Source organism: Notechis scutatus, chromosome Z (assembly GCF_049901735.1).
Source record: "Notechis scutatus isolate UNSWTSFEM ecotype Mainland chromosome Z, rNotScu1.2, whole genome shotgun sequence".
Taxonomy (NCBI): Eukaryota; Metazoa; Chordata; class Lepidosauria; order Squamata; family Elapidae; genus Notechis; species Notechis scutatus.
This window is the reverse complement of record NC_142025.1, coordinates 9,240,174-9,260,537: the sequence shown is the minus strand read 5'-3', so window position 1 is coordinate 9,260,537 and position 20,364 is coordinate 9,240,174. Positions and strand designations below refer to the sequence as shown.

The 20,364-nt window shown below is 43.2% G+C and overlaps 1 protein-coding gene across 3 annotated transcripts in view; it reads left to right on the top strand.

Annotated features, from left to right (window-relative positions):
• The first annotated feature begins 79 nt into the window (after nucleotides 1-79).
• CNPY1 (canopy FGF signaling regulator 1) overlaps nucleotides 80-20,364 on the top strand; it is a 79,494-nt gene continuing 59,209 nt past the window's right edge. Inside the window, exon 1 of one of the 3 annotated variants that reach the window (XM_087946826.1) lies at nucleotides 80-154. In XM_087946826.1, coding sequence (XP_087802952.1) covers nucleotides 147-154 — 8 coding nt within the window. In that variant the 5' untranslated portion in view covers nucleotides 80-146. Of the gene's footprint in view, nucleotides 155-17,661; nucleotides 17,921-20,364 lie in introns of those variants that run through there. The other 2 variants (XM_087946824.1, XM_026680927.2) reach the window with 2 other exon arrangements.

The window sequence follows — 20,364 nt, the reverse complement described above, 5'->3', positions numbered from 1 at the left end:
GGAGCGGAAGACGGTGGAGTCGCCGGCTCGGCCAATCTGCAGCATTGGAGACAAGATGAGGGTGGGAAAAGTGGGAGGTGGGAAGAGGGGACGCCACGCCTTCTAGCATAAGCCGAGTAAAACGGGCCGCTCTTGCCCTTTACTTTATGGTCAAGTGAGTTTATTTTATTGATTTTATTTTTTAAAAAAAACTGGATTGCGAGGCGCATGCGCCTGAGGCTAGGCACTAGAAGGAAGCCGCTGGAGAAGGTTTTTTTTCCCTTTTTCTTTTCTGCCAATGGAGCAGAGGGAAAATATTTTGGAGTTCTGTCTGTCGCTACGCGGCTTTTACTCTAATGAGAAAGCCTAAATAAATTGTTCTTCAAGCTTGAAAATGGCTCATTGGTTGCTGAATAACCAACCGTGAACTGGATTCACATAACACACACACACTGAATGATAAAGAAAACTTTGATCGGCCACAAAAGCTGCTTTACATAGTAGACAAAACTATGTTATATCTAAACAGTCACATAAAAACACCCAGTGTTTTTCGACCTTAGCAACTTTTAAGCTGTGTGGCTTTCTCCCACAATAGTCAGATACTGGCTAAGTGACTGGGTGGGGAGCAATTCTAAAAAGTTTTTTTTTAATTAAAAACACAAGAGTTTTAAGTCTGCATATCTTAAAAGTTGCCAAGGTTGAAAGACACTGATTTTAGCCCTTTAGAAAAACAGCTGATGAAATGATGGGTGCATGTAAAATCAATATCTTAGCTCATGATTAGAGACAAGTTAGAGGATAAGATAAAGTTTGAAGAAAGGGATGAATATCTAGGCCACACATCACTAGTGTGTACAATCTGGTAATCATACCTATTACAAGCTCTAACCTGATTTTGGTGTTTGTACAGCATGGTTTATGACCTAGTATATTATGCAAATGTGGCTAATTGTGGGTTTATTTAATAGCCATACTTAAACCCTGATTTAATGTGATCACAAACAAATTTTTGGAGTCATCTGAACCTCAAATTCTGTTGCCATCTTTTCAAATGAGGTTAATTGAGGATTAAACTTGGGATCTAAGTAAGTGTTTCAGAAAAGCAATTAAGGATGCATATTAATTAATCAACTTCATTTTTCTGATCCATGGGAAAGCAGTGAAATAGAGGATATCTAGGGTGCATGTATTCTCACCTGTGGTGGGATCTGTTAACTCGCAATGGGAAAATCATATCCATGTTTTCGATTATTGCATTATTTGTGATTTTAAATAACTGCAATTGTAGTCTAGTTTTGCCTAGTTGTGAACTCTATTTATAGAGTTAGTTGTTATTCCTTCTATGGTAACAGAGAAAGGAAGGTCCTAGACTCCTTGGGTTGTGTTAATGGATTCAGACCATCCTATCTCTAGGTCCTATTGATTATCGTGCCATGCCATCAGATTAATTTATCAGACAATAGTAAGTTGTAGCCTTGTTTTTAATTAATTAGTTCATTTTCACAAAAGAATATAGGTATAATCTACATCATTATATTATACAGTACAGTACAGCTAACAGATTCTCATCCTACAGTAAAGCAGAATATTTTTGAAGAGCTTTCTTCAATAATCAATTAACTTCATTGCTCATTATACTAGGTTTTAATTAAGCGATAAAGCCTTCCATGTGGATGCGTTTATCTTTCAGATAAGGATTTATCATACAGCCCCCCCCCCCAGCAGGTTTTTATCTGAAAGATAAGGAAAAGTACATCAGTATCCACTTGTTAGTTTAAATCCTTTAATTAAAGGACCTCTAAATAAAAGTCATAGGCTCGAGAGATACAAAACAGGTTCATATCTTGAACTAGATGAGCATCTTTTGAGTGAGGGAGAATATAAAGAATTTTGGCAAATTCAAAACCTATTGAATCCTCTTCAAACTTGGTTGTTTGCTTGCAGACATTTCATTACCTGACTAGAGAACATTATCAGTGGTTGCAAGTGTGGGGGTTTGTTTGTTTTACGTACAGAATAGTAGCTTCCCTGTCAGGGATGTGATTTTTCTTCAATGTTAATCCCAGTTTATCTGAGTGCTTACCTGCTACAGGAGATAAGTTCTAATCTTTGGGTTTCCTTCTCAACTTTTTAAATGTCTTTTTCGAATGCTATCTATATTTTTTATTTCTATGTGTCTATTGTTGGCCAATCTTCCAGGAATATCCTAGTATTTTTGGATTTGGCTTGGTCTAGGACAGGGGTCACCAACCTTTTGGACCTCAGGGATCACCACACTCATAATTTTAAATCTCGCGGACCACTAATATGAATTTTGACTGACGGTGGCTTGCTGACATTGGTGGGAGAGAGGGAGAGAGGGAGAGGGAGAGGGAGAGGGAGAGGGAGGGAGAGAGAGAGAGAGAGAGAGAGAGATTTGGTTTCATACAAGGAAAGCAGCAGAAGTCTTTTTTTCTCTCCCCCAAACTCCACCAGAAATGAGTCTTTGCCGGTGCAGCTTTTTAGAGCAGGATGCCTTGCAGGGTCCCAAAGACTCATTTCTGGTGGAGTTTGGGGGAGAGAAAGAAAGACTTTTGCTGCTTTCCTTGCACGCAGCCAAAAGCAGAAGAAGAAAGTAGCAGAAAGAAGCAGCCCGGTGGCCAGGCCAGGCACGTGAGGCGAGTGGGGCAAGTTCCCCCACTCCGCCCTTTCCCCCCTCCCCTCACTTCCTCGTGTTGTTCACAATGCAAGCAGTGCAGCCTTGTGTTCCTGCGTAGCCTGCATTAATTGCTTTGGGGGCTGCTTTGGGGGTGACATTTCTCTGTGGACCATCAAAATTTTCTCGTGGATCACCAGTGGGCCACGGCCCACCAGTTGGCAACCACTGGTCTAGGATGTTCACAGTATCCCACTTGAAACTATGGTTGAGCCTGTTCAGGTATTGTGAGATTAAGGAGTTTTTATTGTGTCTTCTGACTGCTGGTTGGTGTTCATGGATTCACTCTGCTACTCTTGGCTTGTTTTATCCTATGTAGTGGCTGTTACAGTCCTTACAATGTATTTTAAAGACTGCTGTTTTTATTTATTGGACTACTAGGTGAAGTGCTGGTACTTCTAAGTGAAATATGGCTTCCAAGACTGACAGGTCCTTTGGTTTACTTAAGATGTTTTGTGTGGCATCTTCAAGGAAAAGCAAAGACCAGTTGCCTTTTGAAAGAGCATCTTTGGGACATTATTCAGATGAGCACTGTTAGATCTGGGAGATTCGGGTTCGGGTAGCTCGGTCCCGAGTAGATCGGGCTGCATGGAGATGCGAGACTCAAAGTGCACATTCAGCTCTTTATTGTAGAATATACAGTTAGGTACAGGACCTGCGCTCGGCGCGGCTTTCTTATAGAGCCAGCCGGCGGCTCGGCGGCCAATGACAGGGCTTTGAATCTCCCGCGATCGGCTTGGCCAATCGCGGGAGGTTCTTAGCGCATCAATCACGGCCGCTCAGTTGACCAATCAAATTGCAGCCCGTGCGGACCAATCGGATTTCGAGGTTTGGAGAATGCTAATATAGAACACCCCTCCCCTCTTGGTTTCGTCCGACGTAGCGTGTGACGTAGTCGCGCAGGTAGGCAGGGCTTCTTACTTGCCTAGTTGACTTGCGTGTTTCAGTAGGTGTCTTGTCGTCGGGCGGTTCGGGCGGGTTCTGCGTCGCTCCCAAGCTTCTCGATGGAACCACCTGGAATGGTGAGCCGGGCCCATTGCTGCAGCTCCCACCCGGTCTACCCGGGTCGGTCGAGTTGTCGGCTCCGCTGCTCCCGCCTGGTCTCTCCGGGCTGGTTGAGCTGGCTTGGCTGCTCCTTCCAGGTGAAGCTCCCGTCTGCAACGGTTCGAGGTCTGCTGGTGAGTATGGCTAGTTAAATGTTTGTTTTTGGCTTGTCCTGGGTGGGGGTGTTCTGCCTGCGTTTTAGGCCTTCCCTCTTCGGCATTTGGGTTTTCCCCCCCCTTCCCGGTTTCTTCCTTAGTGTTTGTTTGCGGGGTGTTGGTGCTGTCAGCGGCTAGTCTTGACCGTAACTGGTCGATGTGCTGCTTCCAGCTCCGTCCGTCCATGATTTGTAGTCGGTATGACCGGGGGCCCGTTACTTGGGTTATTTGTGCCGGCACCTAGAGTGGGTCTCCGGTGAAGTTTTTCGCGTAGACGATGTCTCCGGTGTTAAATGTCCAGTGTCTACTGGACGAGCCTGGGGTTTTTCCGAGTTGTACGTAGGGTGCAACCGGTCCAGTGGGGACCTTAGCTTTCTGCCCATGAGTAGCTCTGCTGGGCTCTTGTTTGTAGTTGTGTTGGGGGTGATGTGTTGTATGAGTAGCATTCTATTTATTTTTTCTTGTATGTCGCCGGTTTCTATTTTTTGGATGGTTTTTTTGTGTATTGAACCATCCGTTCTGCCCGTCCATTCGCCGCTGGGTGAGCTGGCGAGGTTAACGCGTGCCTGATTCCCCGTTCGGCCAGGTATTTTTCAAAGGCTAGTGCCGTGAACTGTGGGCCATTGTCTGACACTATTACATCTGGCAGCCCGTGTGTCGCGAAAAGTTTGTTCAGTTTATCTATGACAGCTTCTGTCATCGTTGTTCTCATGGTGCTTACTTCTAGCCAGTTGGAGTAAGCATCCACGGTGATGAGAAATGTATGTCCCTTGGTTGGCCCGGCGAAGTCTATATGTATTCGCGACCATGGGCCTCTGAGGGTTTCCCATTCCAGGACTGGGGCGGCGGGGGGGTGGTGGACCTTGTCTCTTGGCACCTCTTGCACCCGGCTACCCATGTCTCAATTTGTTTGTCCATCCCTGGCCACCAAGCGTAACTTCTGGCCAGGGCTTTCATCTTGACCATGTCTGGGTGCCCTTCGTGCAGCATTGCTAGTACTTTTTTTTGTAAAGTCTCTGGTATAACAACCCGGTCCCCCCAAAGTATGCAACCCTTCTGTGTGAACAGTTCGGTTTGCCGGTTCCGGAACTGTTCGCTTCCGTCGCTTTCCGGCCACCCCCTTTCTACCCAGCTCAATACCCGCGCCAGCCATTTGTCTTTATTTGTTTCTCGGGCAATGTCTGGCGCGGTTAGGAGCGAGCTGGGTAGAGTCTCTATTTGCAGAGTTGTTGTTGTGGGCGCTGGGTCGTCGTCCAGGTCTGGTAGGGGGGATCGGCTTAGTGCGTCTGCGTGCGAAATGTCCTTGCCGGGCCGGTGTGTCAGTTCGTAGTTATATGCGGCAACGAACTCGGACCACCTTGTCATCCTGGGTGACAGGATGTTCAGGGTGGCCTTGTTCCCTGCCAGTATCCCAAGTAGAGGTTTGTGGTCCGTGATGATTGAAAAGGTCCTACCGTAAAGGTACTCGTGGAACCTTTTCACTCCAGAGATGATTGCCAGGGCTTCTTTGTCCAGCTGGCTGTAATTCCTCTCCGGCTTGGACAGCGTTCTCGAGAAGAAGGCAATGGGTGCTTCCTTCCCATCCGGTAGGGTGTGACTGAGGACTGCCCCGACGCCGAAGGGTGACGCGTCGCATGTAACCGTCAGCGGCAGGGTCTCGCTGTACTGGATCAGGACGGCGTCTGACGTTAGCAGGTTTTTGGTCTGTTGGAATGCGTTTTCCTCCCGCTTCCCCCAAGTCCAGGTGGCTGTTTTATCCAGCAGCCTATGCAAGGGTTCCGCCGCGGTCGCCTTTTGGGGTAGGAAAACATTGTAAAAGTTAATAAGTCCCAAAAACGCCTGCAGTTCCGCCTTGTTCGTGGGTGTGGGGGCTTCCTTGATGGCTCTAAGTTTCTTTCCGGTGGGGTGGATTCCGTGTCGGTCTAGGAGGTACCCCAAGAATTCGACCCTTTCGATGCAAAGCTAGCATTTCCCTTTTTTAACTTTAAGGCCGGCGTCTTTGAACTTTTGCAGCACTGCCCTTAGTCGGGTTTCCAATTGTTTTTTGTTGGCGGCTGCCACCAGCACGTCATCAAAGTAGGGCACCACTCCTTTTATCCCCTGGAGGAGTCTTTCCATGAGGCTTTGGAAGATTCCTGGTGCAACGCTGACTCCAAACTGGAGTCGGTTGCATCGGAATGCCCCCCGGTGTGTAACAATCGTTTGTGCCTCGGCTGTTTCGGCGTCGACCGGCAGTTGCTGATAGGCTTGCGCCAGGTCGAGCTTCGCAAAGACCCGGCCTCCCCCCAGTGAGTGCTGGAGGTGCTGTACTACTGGGACGGGGTAGGCGCTTTGCTGCAGGGCATGGTTGAGGTTGGCCTTATAGTCACCGCAGATTCTTATTGAGCCATCCGGTTTGATGGGGGTGACTATGGGTGTTTCCCAGTGGGCATGGTCAATTGGCTCCAAGACCCCTTGTGCGATGAGCTTGTCTAGCTGCTCATCGAATTTGGGCTTGAGCACAAATGGCACTCACCGCGGTTTGAGGCAGATGGGGGTGACGTTTGGGCTAATGTTGAAGGAAATAGGGGCCCCTTGGTACTTGCCTAGGGTGTCATTGAAGACCTCTTGGAAGTCCCTCACGAACGCCGCTTCCCAGTCTGCCTCGTCGGTGTGGTGGACGCCCGTCACCTCGATTCCCAGTGGGGAAAACCATTGCAGTCCGAGTAGGCTGGGGCGGTCTCTGTCTACGATCATGAGCGGTAGTACTTCGGTGTGGCCCTTGAAGGTGATGTTGAAGTGTCCGATGCCAACTACAGGGATGCGGTTTCCCTGGTAGTCCTTCAGGGTCAGCTCTTGGTCGTCCAGTTTGCGGTGGCGGATGGTAGGCACCAGGCGCTTGATCGTGCGCCAGGAGACCATGGAGAGGTAGGACCCGGAGTCCACCTCCATTTCGCAGGGTTGGTCTTCGATGCCTACCTCCACGCATACCTTCCAGGCGTCGGTGGTCGAGGAGTGGCCGATGACGACCGTCTGGTGTGTTTCCTCTCGCCGCTTCGCTGAGTCGCCTGCTCCGTCCGTCTCGGTTCCATCGGTTCTCGGCTAGGCGGTCTCGGTTCCTAGGGTGCCGTCTCGCCGTCGGGGGCTGCTGCCTCGTCGCTGGGGGCTGCTGTTCCGCCTGTTTTGGCATACCTGTTTTGGCATATATATGTGGGCTTGTAATACTTTATGTTATACTGGTCTGTTGGTTATTTCTGAGATGTTTTGATGTATGATAGTGTTATCATTCTCATAGCTTGTGTTGGTTGTTCTATAGTGGATTGAATGGTCAGGTATTTTTTGATCAAGTTGAATGGCTTCCATTTTGTGGAAGATGTATATAATATATACATCAGAGGTGGTATTCAGCAGGTTCTGGATAGTTCTGGAGAACCGGTAGTGGATATTTTGAGTAGTTCGGAGAACCGGCAAATACCATCTCTGACTGGCCCTGCCCCATCTATTCTCTGCCTCCTGAATCCCAGCTGGGTCTTCTTTTGTTGCCCTGTCCAGGAGAACAGAGCTGGAAAGCTGTTAGTGGGGTGGGGAGGGAATGAGGATTTTGCAGTAACCTTCCCCCAGGAATGGGGACAGAATGGAGATTTTACAGTATCCTTCCCCTGCCATGCCCACTAAGCCACGCCCACCAAGCCAAGCCTACCAAGCCATGCCCACAGAAACGGTAGTAAAAAAAATTGAATCCCACCACTGATATATGTATACATAACCCTATATAAAGCAATCTGTTTCTTTTGTCCTGCTGTTCTGTATTGTTGCAGTGTATTTGTGCTCATCTGAATAATGTCCCAAAGATGCTCTTTCAAAAGGCAACTGGTCTTTGCTTTTCCTTGAAGATGTTTCCTTCTCATCAGAACTGAAGAAGCTTCTTGGATGAGAAGCAAAACATCTTCAAGGAAAAACAAATTTCCTTTTGAAAAAGCATCTTTGGGACAACCATGACCTGGATGACTGAGCATCTCCATAGACATTCATCCAAATAATGTTCTTGCACAGTTGTTCTTATGGGAAGTTGAAATGTTACTTTGGCAATGGAACACTTCTTAGTGTGGATTTTTTTTGTGTGTGGATTTGCATTTCTAATTTGCCATAATCTCATTTCCTGATGAAGATATTCAGGAACAATAGTCTTTTCTTTTATTCTTCTTCCCTTGTGAATTTTATTCCTTTCCCAAAAGACATTGCATTATAGTCTCTGCTATGAATCCTGAGAATGGTGATCCCATAGATGTTCCTCTGATTTGTTGGTACATTTGTCCATCAAACCAAAAATTGTTAGTGAGGCAAAAGTTGATGGTATATTTGGGTAGGTCAGGTGTGTTGCTGTAGTACTGCTGTCACGTATTCTTTTGCTAATTCTGGATATATGGATGTGAAGAATGCTATGATATTGGAAGAAACTATAATTTCATCTTCTGTTTTTAGGTCTTTGATTTTCTGGAGGCATTACAGTGGGCAATTGATAGGCTATTGTATTCACTTCCCTCTATAACAGTGGTTGCCAACCGGTGGGCCATGGACCACTGCTGGTCTGTGAGAAAATTTTGATGGTCCGCAGAGAAATGTCCCCCCCCAAAAAAAACAATTAATCCAGGCTGTGCGGGAACACAAGGCTGTGCCGCCCACATGGCCTGCCCACCTGCTGGCCCTCACCCTTCGGCCAAATGCAAACTTTACCTTGAGTAGAGCCATGCGAGCTGGAACTGGAAGGTAAGACCAACGGCGGGGGAGGGAAATCCGCCCCAGGGTGGCTTGCTGATGTTGGTGGGGAAAGTTGGTCCCATATTCCAGAGCTGCAGTAGTCACAGGACTGGCCCTTTGGTCATCCTGGAGCAGCTCCTTCAGTCCATGGCAGGCCGGTGCACCCGGGTGGAGGAGCAGCTGCTCTGGGATGACCAAAGGGCCAGTTCTGTGACTATTGCAGCTCTAGAATATGGGACCGACTTTCTCACCAATGTCAGCAAGCCACCATGAGTTAAAATTCATATTAGTGGTCCGCAGGGTTTAAAATTGTGAGTTTGGTGGTCCCTGAGATTCAAAAGGTTGGAAACCCATGGTCTATAAGATGCTCAAGCTTTTTTGTAACTTTGTTGGCTAATGTTGTAAGTTGGAGTCCCTGGTAATAATATAATTTGATGAAGAAGAATGTATACTTTTATATGTAGAAACATGGGAAGAACATACTTCTTTTCATCTGCCATTGTTCTTCTTGTGTTGTTAAGGCATTGAGGGTTCTCTTGATTGTTTACCCAGTTATTGTATTGGGTGATTACTGGGATGTTAATTATTATTATTTTTTTGTGCTCCAGCAATTCTTTGGTGTCTTTGTGTATTAATCACGGCCCAGCCTTTGTCTTCAAGGAAGATGGTAATGGTTTGGTCTCTCTAGGTTTTGAGATCTGCTCTGACCTCTGATTTCAGGTAGTTCTGTTTCTGTGTTCTTCTGGTCTGTGATAAGATTGCCTGCCATATATTTTCTAGAAAATCCTGTGGTTTTTAAATGCTGCTTCCAAAGCTGCAAAGAATTATAACTGATTAGCACGATCTATGTTACAATTGAGACTTTTCTGAAGGATATGGTTTTTATGTGGTAAACACTGAGCAGTTGCGCATTTTGACTACACATTCAGGTTCAGGCGCCTCTTTGCTTAGTTTGGAGCTTAGTTTAAGAAGTTTGGTTTGGAGTTTGGTTTTCCCTTTTCAGACTGTCTTAGAGATTTAGTCTCAATGGTGGCTGTCAACATTTGTGTCTGTTTTGGGGTTGTGGTTTGTTCCGGTTGCTCCTTCAGGTTATCTACGGTGTGCTGGAATTTATTTTGTCTGTGGTGAGTATACATGACCGTTAATCATATCATGTTTTGGTCACTTTGTGGAACTATTTTCCATTCAGCTGCACAGTTTTTTGGGGGCATTTTAGGGCATATTGTCATAAGCATTTGCACAGCAAGAATAGTTGTGCTTTGGTGGAGATTTGTCTATATGCAAATTTATCCCATTTGGGTGCTTTGATGCCCTTATGTGAATGTGATTCCAATAGAAGAGAATTAAGACTGGCACAAACTCACTGCAGCAAGCCAGAACATTTTTTAAAAAAAACAGTCCAATTATACAACATCTTCCAACAAAATGGAACCTGTGCAATTTAACCAAAACGTATCTGACCACTGAACTCATTATAGCACAACCAACATAAGCTATGAAAATGATAACACTACCATATTCAAAAACATCTCAGAAAAAAAATCAAATGACTAGTATATAGCATCACTGTAGCACACAAATCACCTCTAAAACCTTCTAAAACATCTTAGATAAACCAAAAGACCCACTAGCCCAAGAACCAAAAGCAAGAGTCATCATTCTACAACATACGGTGTACTAATAGCCACTATATAGGACAGACATAAAAACCTTGCAGAGCATATCCATGGACATCAATTAGGTGTCAGAAGACACAGAGAAATCCCCAATATTAATTAATTAATATTATTAATTATTATTAATAAATATTAATTTATTCCCTAGTTGGGCTGTGAAATATCTGCAAGCAAACAACCAAGTTCAGAGAGCAGCAAGGGATCAACAGTCAGGGACCACCAACGACCTTGAGCTACATAGATCATAGAATAACAGAGTTGGAAGGGACCTTGGAGGTCATCTGGCCCAACCCCCTGCTCAAGCAGGAGAGTCCATTCCAAATATCTGTCTCTACCTAGGATTGAACTCACAGCCTTCTGATTGTGAGGCAAGAGCTCCCCCTCTAGGCCACCGCACTGGACATACATTCTTTCCTATCGAAATTCTTACAATTTGGTGAAGGCCTTACTAGATCAACAAAGTGGCCCACCCTGTCCAAGGCAGTTTGAGGGACTCCTACAAAAATGAAGGAGTCAATCTATTTTCCAAAGCACCAAAAGGCACAACAAGAAACAATGGATGGAAACTAACCAAAGAGAGAAGTAACCTGGGACTAAGGAGAAATTTCCTAAGGGTGAGACCAATCAACCAATGGAATAGCTTGCCTTCAGAAGTTGCGAATGCTCCATCACTAGAGGAAAGGGAAGTGACGGAAGTACACCCCAAAAGGACAGTGACAGAAACCACTAAAGCAATGCAGAAAACTTAAAACAGCCATTCCCCTTTTTAAAAAAAGTCAACTCCAAAGCAAATGCAGCAGCTGAGAGGGAAACAAAGAGCAGCCTATCATGCTAATTGAAAGCCTGGGCTTGCTGCCAAAAGCCATTAACCCTTCCAACTCTATTATTCTATGTTCTCTATGTTCTAAATTGGGTCCTTCACAGCAGAAGCAATACAGCTGCCTGGACCATACATGCATTAAATTCACAGCATGTATGATCAAGCTGCATCATTGTTCCCTCCTGTATCTTTTTCCTCCAGGAAGAAATAAGAAGTTGCCAACACTGCAGGAGCTATAAAAGGTCTTGGGGAACTCCAGGCAGTATTAGCTGATCACAGAACTGTTACTTAATACTTTTTATAATGAAAATGTTTGTAATCTTGTCCTTCTTCCTGAAGGGAAGAGGTTAATCCAATCCCTAGATGGGCGATTGATGGGTTTTCCTGCCCTAATCCTGTCTGTTTTTGTTGTTTATTGACTTGATTCAGTGTGTATCACTGCATTCCAGCTGCAACTGTTAAGTGGCTCTTGGCTGTCTATCCGGAGCTATTAACTGAAGGATCTTCAAACTTGGCAAGTTGAGTGGATTTCAATTCCCGGAATTCCTGAGCTCACATGACTGGAGGAGGAAGTCTGGGAGTTGAAGTCCACAAGTCTTAAACTAAGCTTCAAGTTTGAAGACCCTTGTATTAACTGAAGGAATAGAGAAGAAGAAAAACTCTCTTGAACTTTTACTGCAGGCTACTTCTGCTGACTGCCGGCTGCCTGCAATGTTGCAGATCAAATCTCACCAGACTCAAGGTTGACTCAGCTTTCCATCCTTCCGAGGTGGGTAAAATGAGGACCCAAATTGTTGCGGGGGCAAGAGGCTGACTCTGTAAACTGCTTAAAGAGGGCTATAAAGCACTGTAAAGCAGTATATATGTCTAAGTGCTATTGCTAAATAGCAACACAGAGGAAGCTATCAGTGATGACTTCAGTGTTCCATCTTCTTCAGTTCTGTTGCGTCCTTAAAGGACTTTGTGTAACAATAGAAACAACCCCAGGTACATAGACAAAGATCTGCTTAGGTTCAATGGTAGGATTCAACAATTTTTACTACCAGTTCTGTGGGCGTGGCTTGGTGGGCGTGGCAGGGGAAGGATACTGCAAAATCCCATTCCCTCCCCACCCCACTAACCTGCTTTCCAGCTCCGTTCTCCTGTGCAGCACAACCAAAGAAGACCCAGCCAATCAGCTGGGACTCAGGAGGCAGAGAATAGATAGAGTTGGCGGGGCAAGTCAGAGGTGGTATTTGCCAGTTCTCCAAACTATTGAAAATTTCCGCTACCGGTTCTCCAGAACTGGTCAGAACCTGCTGAATACCCACCTCTGCTTAGCTACCCCAAACTGGCCAGTAAATAAGATCCTTAGGACTCCCCGCCTTGTAACTCTCAACTTCTATAAAAATCTTGGCTTTCCCATTATCTAGAATCCTTCTTTCTTGTAAAACAGGAACCCTATAATGGTTGCAATAAACATGGTGTTTCTTCTCAGTATTGTGTTTTGTTCTTCTGAATTTTCTACGACACAAATACACTTTTATCTTAGGATCAGATGGTGCCTTCAGGTAACTTGGAACAAAAAGATATGCAAGCTGCATGCAAAGTCCAGTGCAATCCCTCAAAAGAGTATAAGCAATCTTCAATTTATGACTATAATTGAGCCTGGCAATTATGGTCATAAGTCATGATGGTCATAAAAAGGTGGTTCATCATATGACTGAGCTAAGCTTACAACCTTTTTAAAAAATGAAGGTTGTTAAGCAAACATGACAGTCATTAAGCAAATGCAGCAGTTATTAAGTGAACCATTGTTTGCTATAGGCAGGTCTTTCCTGGAAACAAGAAGTTAGGATAGAACAGGATAGGGCAGGACAGAACAGAACAGAACAGAATAAACAGAGTTGGAAGGGACCTTGGAGGTCTTCTAGTCCAACCCCGTCTAGGCAGGAAACCCTACACCACTTCAGACAAATGGTTATCCAATCTCTTCTTTAAAGAGTTGGAGCATTTACAACTTCTCGAGGCAAGTTGTTCCACTAATTAATTGTTCTAACTAAATGCCAGTTTCCAGAAAAAACTGTCATAAATCAAAATCAAGAGACTGTGGGGTACTGCAAAATATCATACAGGTGATCCTTGACTTACAACCATTCATTTAATGACATTCAACCTGACAAAGATATTGAAAAAAGTGACATATCATTTTTCACCCTTACAACTGTTGTAGCATCCCTGGGGTCGTGTGATCACCATTTGCAACTTTCCCAGCTGGCGTCTGATAAGCAACATCAGCCAGATTGGCTTAAATGTAAGCTGTTTGCCCAAAATGCATAATGTGACCACCGGGAGGGGCCAATGTTATAACTACGAAACCAGGTCCTAAGTAGCTTTTGGGGAGTCCATCAAAACTTTGAATGGTCACTAACAACTGGATATAAGTCATGGGCTATGTATATTGATAATTCTCCTGACATAGAATTTGCAGCCCGAGGCCTTTGCCCATTTGCCCTAGTTATACAGCTAACATTTATTGCTTTTGTAGAAACAATATGTATTTTATGGATGCATTTTACAATTTTAATATTTAAAAAAAATTATCTTAGTAGAACGTGCTTTCCATAGTCATTTGAAGCTGACACTGATAAGAAATGCAATTCTTATCTTTCATCAGATATCCGTTTTGCTGGACCAAAGAACAGAGCACAGGAGCAGAATTTACACAGATGAATCTGTACTTTCCCATCTCAGACAGTAAAAATCTTGCCATTCCTGTCTGAATTTAGCCTTGAGACAGCAAATCAGTAGAGACCTGAAGTTCCAAGCACAGTGTGTGCGTGTGCGTGTGCGTGTGCGTGTGCGTGTGTGTGTGTGTGTGTGTGTGTGTGTGTGTGTGTGTGTGTGGTGTTTTGTGTAAAGTCAGTGATGCAAAGTCCAGTAAATTTTAAGCAGAAGTCTCCAAACTTGGCAACTTTAGGACTTGGGGACTTCAACTTCCAGAATTCCTCAGCCAGCCATGCTGCCTGGGGAATTCTGGGAATTGAAGTCCACAAGTCTTAAAGTTGCCAAGTTTGGAGAGCCCTGATTTTAAATGTCCAAATGTTTGGTGAATTCTTTTGTTATGAAATTATCATTATAATATGCTTATATGTAAGTATTAAACTAAAAAATTAAAAAGTGTTATTATCCCTAAGGAACTAGGTGCAAAACCAATAAAAACAATTTGATGGTCCAGTGATTAAGACACCAGGCAAGAAAATAGAAGACCATGAGTTCAGGTCCTGCTGTAGCTTGAAAGCTAACTGGGTGAATTTGGGCCAATCATCAGGAGCGGTGAGTTCTAGTCCTGCCTTAGGCAAAAAAGCCGGCTGGGTAACCTTGGGCCAGTCACTATCTCTTACCCCAATTCACCTCACAGGGTTGTTGTTGAGGGACCATAGGAGGAGGAAGGTATATTAGATACGTTTGCCATCTTGAGTTATTTGTAAAAATAATAAAGCTGGAATAAATACAAATAAATTAAGTAAATTAACAGTAAAACAAATTCACTCAAAATAAGATAATCAAACAGTATTAGTTCATAACGAATGTGGCAGCTTTCCAACTTTTCAGGAACTGGTAGTATAAAGAAGTTCCTTGATAGGTAGAATTTGTGTTTAGTTTATCCTCAAACCTTTTGGGAAATTTATACTTAAAAAAATGTTTGCTACTCTCCTGAAGCAAGCGATCAACAGTAAGCTCTATTTAGCTATTGAAATGATAGCTATAAAAATACAGATTAATTCGAACACTGTAAAGTAAAACCGTTCAAGGCTGTACTGCTGGTGTGATAATTGTCATCTCTCTCCTAGCAATGCCCATAATGGCATAACAACAAACTTTCTACATCTGTGTCTCATCAAGGGATTTGCCTATGCTAGTATCTGTGGGTGGGATTGGTTATAAACAAGAGGAGTATATGGCAAAAAAATATATTCCTTGATTAGTAAACCCTTGCTGTTTGCAAGGACATTCTGAAACGGGGGAGCAAGGAAGCTGTCAAAAAATAGATAAATAAATAAACACGGATTCCATGTTTTGTAAATGAAGCTCCATGCCTCTTTTTAGATGTCCTAAATAAATTCACTGACTAAAACTCTCAAGCTTTTAACATGAAAAAGCTAAGTGCTAATATTACTAATATATTGAATCTGTTTTGGAATATATCAAGTTGGAACACGTAGCAGCATCTCAGTATCTGACTTCTATATACAGAGGTGGGTATTCAGCAGGTTCTGACCAGTTCAGGAGAACCAGTAGTGGAAATTCTGAGTTGTTTGGAGAACTGGCAAATACCACCTCTGACTGGCTCCGCCCTCATCTATTCTCTGCCTCCCGAGTCCCAGCTGATCAGATGGGTCTTCATTTGTTGCCCTGCACAGGAGAACGGAGCTGGAAAGCAGGTTAGTGTGGTGGGGAGAGAATGGGGATTTTGCAATATCCTTCCCCCAGGAGTGGGGAGGGAATGGGATTTTACAGTATTCTTCCCCTGCCACACCCACCAAGCCACGCGCACCAAGCCACATCATGTCTACCAAGCCACACCCACAGAACTGGTAGTAAAAAAATTTGAATCCCACCACTGTTCTTTATCATTATCAAAATTAATAAATCACATTCAAGTAGATTCATATGCAATGCACAATTCGATTTGTGCAACACAAGAGGCAAGTTCACAGATGACACTGCACTCACAACCAATTGTACAACAGTCTGACTTTGACAGATGGGTGGGAAAAGTCGTGAGGGTCTGAAAACTGGAACCAAACTGCATTTATTGAAAGCAGCATGAAGTTTAAATAGTTAAATATCTCAGAAAATGGCTACAGTTATCCTCGATTTATGATTAGTTCATTAGTGACCATTTCAAGTTATGTTAGACTATCCCAAAGCTATTATAAACCCGGTTTTGAAGCTCCAATAAGGCACACCTCCCACAGTCACACAATCAAATTTTGAGAGCTTGGCTAGAAATTGGCATTTGCTTCCAGCAAAAAACACCTGTTGGCTATAAGGGACGTGTTTATTAATTGTTGCATTTGCTAATTGACCGCTGCAAAAAACATTGGTCAAATCATGGTGACCCCTTAACAGGCATGACTTGCAACTGTAATTCCAGGCTCTCAATTAGGGTTGTAAGTCGAGTAGAGTTAGTCCTCGACTTACAACCGCAATGGAGCCCAAAATTTCCTTCGCTAAGCAAGGCAGTTGTTAAATGAATTTTTATGACATTTCTGGTGTGTTAAGTGAATCATTGCATTAGTTGCTAATTGAATCTGGCTTCCCCATTGACGTCACTGGTCAGAAGGTCACAAAAAGTGATCACAGGATCCCAAGACAACTGCAACTGTCATAAATACGAGACAGTTGCCAAGTGTTTGAATTTTGGTCATATGACTATCGGGATGCTGCAATGGTCATAAGTGTGAAAAACAATCATGTCGCTTTTTTTAGTGCCGTAAATTCAAACAGTCACTAAACAAAGGGTTGTAAGTCTAGGATTACGTGCACCACCTCTATTCTGAAATTTTCAAGGGGAAAACATTTGTAGCAGGATGTCTATAAAAGAGGGCGAGTTAAAAAAAATAGATAGTACCAGCCACAACCACCACCAAAGTCACTATCTTGATTTTTTTATTTATTTTCAACCCATCCTGCAGATGCCCCTATGCTTAGAGCAGGAGTGTCAAACTCACATCGTCATGGCAGCATCACGTGACGTATCGGGAATTTTTTGCCCCTTCACTAAACTGGGTGTGGCCGTGGCCAGCGCATGACGCATCCAACCCGTTGTCTGGGAGTTTGACAGCCCTGGCTTACAGTAAAAACTTTTCAGCATACTTTTAAGTCCATTCTGTCAGTGGTGGGATTCAAAATTTTTTACTACCAATTCTGTGGGCATGGCTTGGTGGGCGTGGCATGGTTTGGTGAGTGTGGCTTGGTGGGCGTGGCAGGAGAAGATTACTGCAAAATCCCCATTCCCTCCCTACTCCACTAACCTGCTTTCCAGGTCTGTTCTTCTGTGCAGGGCAACAAAAAAAGACCCAGCCGATCAACTGGGACTCAATGGGAGGCATAGATGGGGGCAGGGCCAGTCAGAGCTGGTATTCCGAACTACTCAGAATTTCCGATACCGGTTCTCTAGAACCAGTCAGAACTGCTGAATACCACCTCTGCATTCCGTGTTTCTCCTTCTCGGATCTTGTAAAATGTGTGGACTTCAACTCCCAGAATTCTCCAGCTAGCATTCTGAGTTGAAGACCATAGAGATGTTGGCTGGCTAGGGAATTCTGGGGGTTGAAGTTCACAGAGGCTGGTTGGGGAATTCTGGGAGTTGAAGTCCATATATCCTAAAGTGGCTGAACTAGAGGTCACACTCTTCTATGGATTTGGTAAGTAAAGATCAGAAAATGCAGCTCTAATGAACTTCTAGTAAATAAGAGCACATGTCACACAGGTGATTTTATTCTCCATAGCAACCAGCATTCCTTCCCCTTCTTCCTTTTTACTGCTTGCTCCAGGCACCTGAGCTTTATGCAATATCCAGTTGGCTCCTGGACTCTGTTTTTCCCACATGTTGCTATTTCATTGGCTGGCTCTGCCATGGATTATTTCATTAGATCGTAACAGCAATAGGATTTCTCACTGAGACATAGACCTGAGGAGATCCTGATGCTGGAGGAGAGAGATAAAATTGCCTTCTCTGGAGGAAGATCAGATTTTAAAACATTGTCCTGGCTGAAACTTAGAGCCGTGAGCTTGCTTAAGCAGAGGCTGAAATCTTTGCCAAGTAAGTACACTTTGAAAACGCAATTGATGAAATTAAGTTTTAAAGGTAAAGGTAGGAAATTTGAGATCATTTTCATATACTAGAAGAGAAAACTTAGATCTAATATCCTTTAGATTGAAAGTATAGACTGATTTTTTTTCTTCATTTAGATATTTTGCCTGTGTAAATTTGGTAACGTACAAAGAAAAATAAATCCATACCTCCGTCTATTTATAGTTTATTTTTCTTTCTTTCTAATATCAACGTGTACTTACAGCTGGATCTAGTAATTTTTAATAATTTTATTCCTTGGTGTCCTAACTACACAAAATAATAAAATAAGAGTGGTTGAATTGCTTTGATCTTGTTTTCGGGGCAAAGAATTATTCAAGCATTGGTAAATGTACATGAAATTTACTAATAAAACTACGAATAGTTCTGTTGGAAAAGCTAGATAACAACTTCAAGTGAAAAGGTTTTTTCCCCCTTTAGGGGTATTATGGTTTTCCAATTGTTTGACAAGCCAAAAGCTGAGGTTTTTTTTTTAATGAATTAAAATTGTATATTTGGTAACAGAATTTCTAAAAATAAAAATGATAGTTTAGATAGAAAGCCTACCAGATTTTTTTTCCCATCAGCCCCTGAGTTGAAATCTTGTATATGAAATTGCAGAGAGTTTTTCCCCCATCAATTCTGGATTGTTTACAACTGTCCTTTTTCTTCTTCCAAACAGCATCTTAAATTCACCAAGTTTTGTAAAAAAAAAAAATCACAATAAACATAGAACTGAAGCTTCTTTTGTTTTGGCTGAAAAAGACTACAGGCCCAATGCTAGGAAAGCACAATAGACCAACATTTTACTACAAATGAGCCTTACCTGTTCACACATCATAACCTGCTAGGAACAATTGGTGGTTATACTCCCCAAGGGGTCATTAAGGAAGCTGGAAAGAAAAAGCTACATTAACTCCACCTCAGGTACAAGGAATTTCTCTAAGGGAAAATAGTTGCCAGGAAGAGTACTTGGGAGTGGCAACAAAGCCAACAAGGAGTGTGAAACTTAAGTATTTTCTACTCAGCAAGACAGAGTTTTATGCTAGGCAAAGCTACAAGGAAATTGCAAGAGATCTGCTTGTAGGAGTAGGAAAAATATTAGAATCTTATCAGGAAAAAGTAGGAGATACCCATTGGGACCTTGCAAAAGTAGACTTTGAAGTCTAGAGCTATATACTAGAGATGTTTACAATAACCAAGAGTTCTTTGAGCTTGGTTGTTTTCTTGGGGACGTTGCATTACCCAACTAGGTAACATCATCAATTTTAAAAAGGAGTGGGGTTTGCTCTTTGTTTATAGACAGGTGGCTTGCCCTATCAATATTGGTGGGAGAGTTCATAGTAGTTCTTTGATTACCTTGATTTGTAATAACTGGAATACAGATGTTTGGGAATTTAACTACCGTATGACATGCTAAATCAGTCTTTCCTACGGGAACACATTCTAGACTAAAGGTCTTCTCAAACCTGGCGAGTTTAAGACTTGTGGACTTCAACGCCCAGAATTCCTGAGCTAACATGACTGGAGGAGGAATTCTGGGCGTTTGAAGACCAGAAGTCTTAAAGCTATCAAGTAGATGATATCTAGATGTATCTGCTGCTGTTAAGCTTCCTGAAAATTTTAGAAGCTATGTTCCAACATAATTGGAGAACATCAGGTAGGGAATCTGCCATAATAATGAATTCCTGCCTTTTATCACTACAAACATCAGAAAATTTCATAGTTGATCCTGCCCAAAGTTTACTGCCAATCATTTTTCTACCATTTGAGTTTGTGCAGCTCCACCTTCCTTCTGTGAGCAACTTGGTAGAGATACTCCGATTCCATCAAATGAAACTTCTAGATGGATTTTGCTACAGGGATATTGTCTGAAAAAAACCAACCCTACATTATCGATGGATAGATTGTAAAAGAAAGTGTGTATTGGTTGCTGTGGACATGAAAGCAATCTGGTTGTTTTGAAACCTGGCTGTGACCAGCATGCAAAATACTTGCTTTTTTTCCATAAGTGGGTTCATGCCTCATTAACTTCGTAGAGCTGAGCTATATCTTGATTTCAGTGAAGCAGAGGAATTGCCTAAAACACGGTGATTAGAAGGGAAAGCTGTTGCCTGGGTACTTTAGAGCTTAAATTTGAATACAATAGAGGCAAACCCCAACCCCCAGGGCTATATTATTCATATATGTCAAAAGTTTAACTTGCCTTTTATCGGCACGCAAACACTTGCAAGTTTTTTGTATTGTTCAGTCAGTGGTAAAATTCCCTTTGATCTAACACCAAGATAGTACTTTGTGGCACAACAGTGCAAAAACTTTGTGGTTCATGATTTAGGAATCATGATTTAGACACTTGACAGGATGAAAGAATATCTGGGGGGGAAATTCTTATATGGATGTGGTCCCATACCACC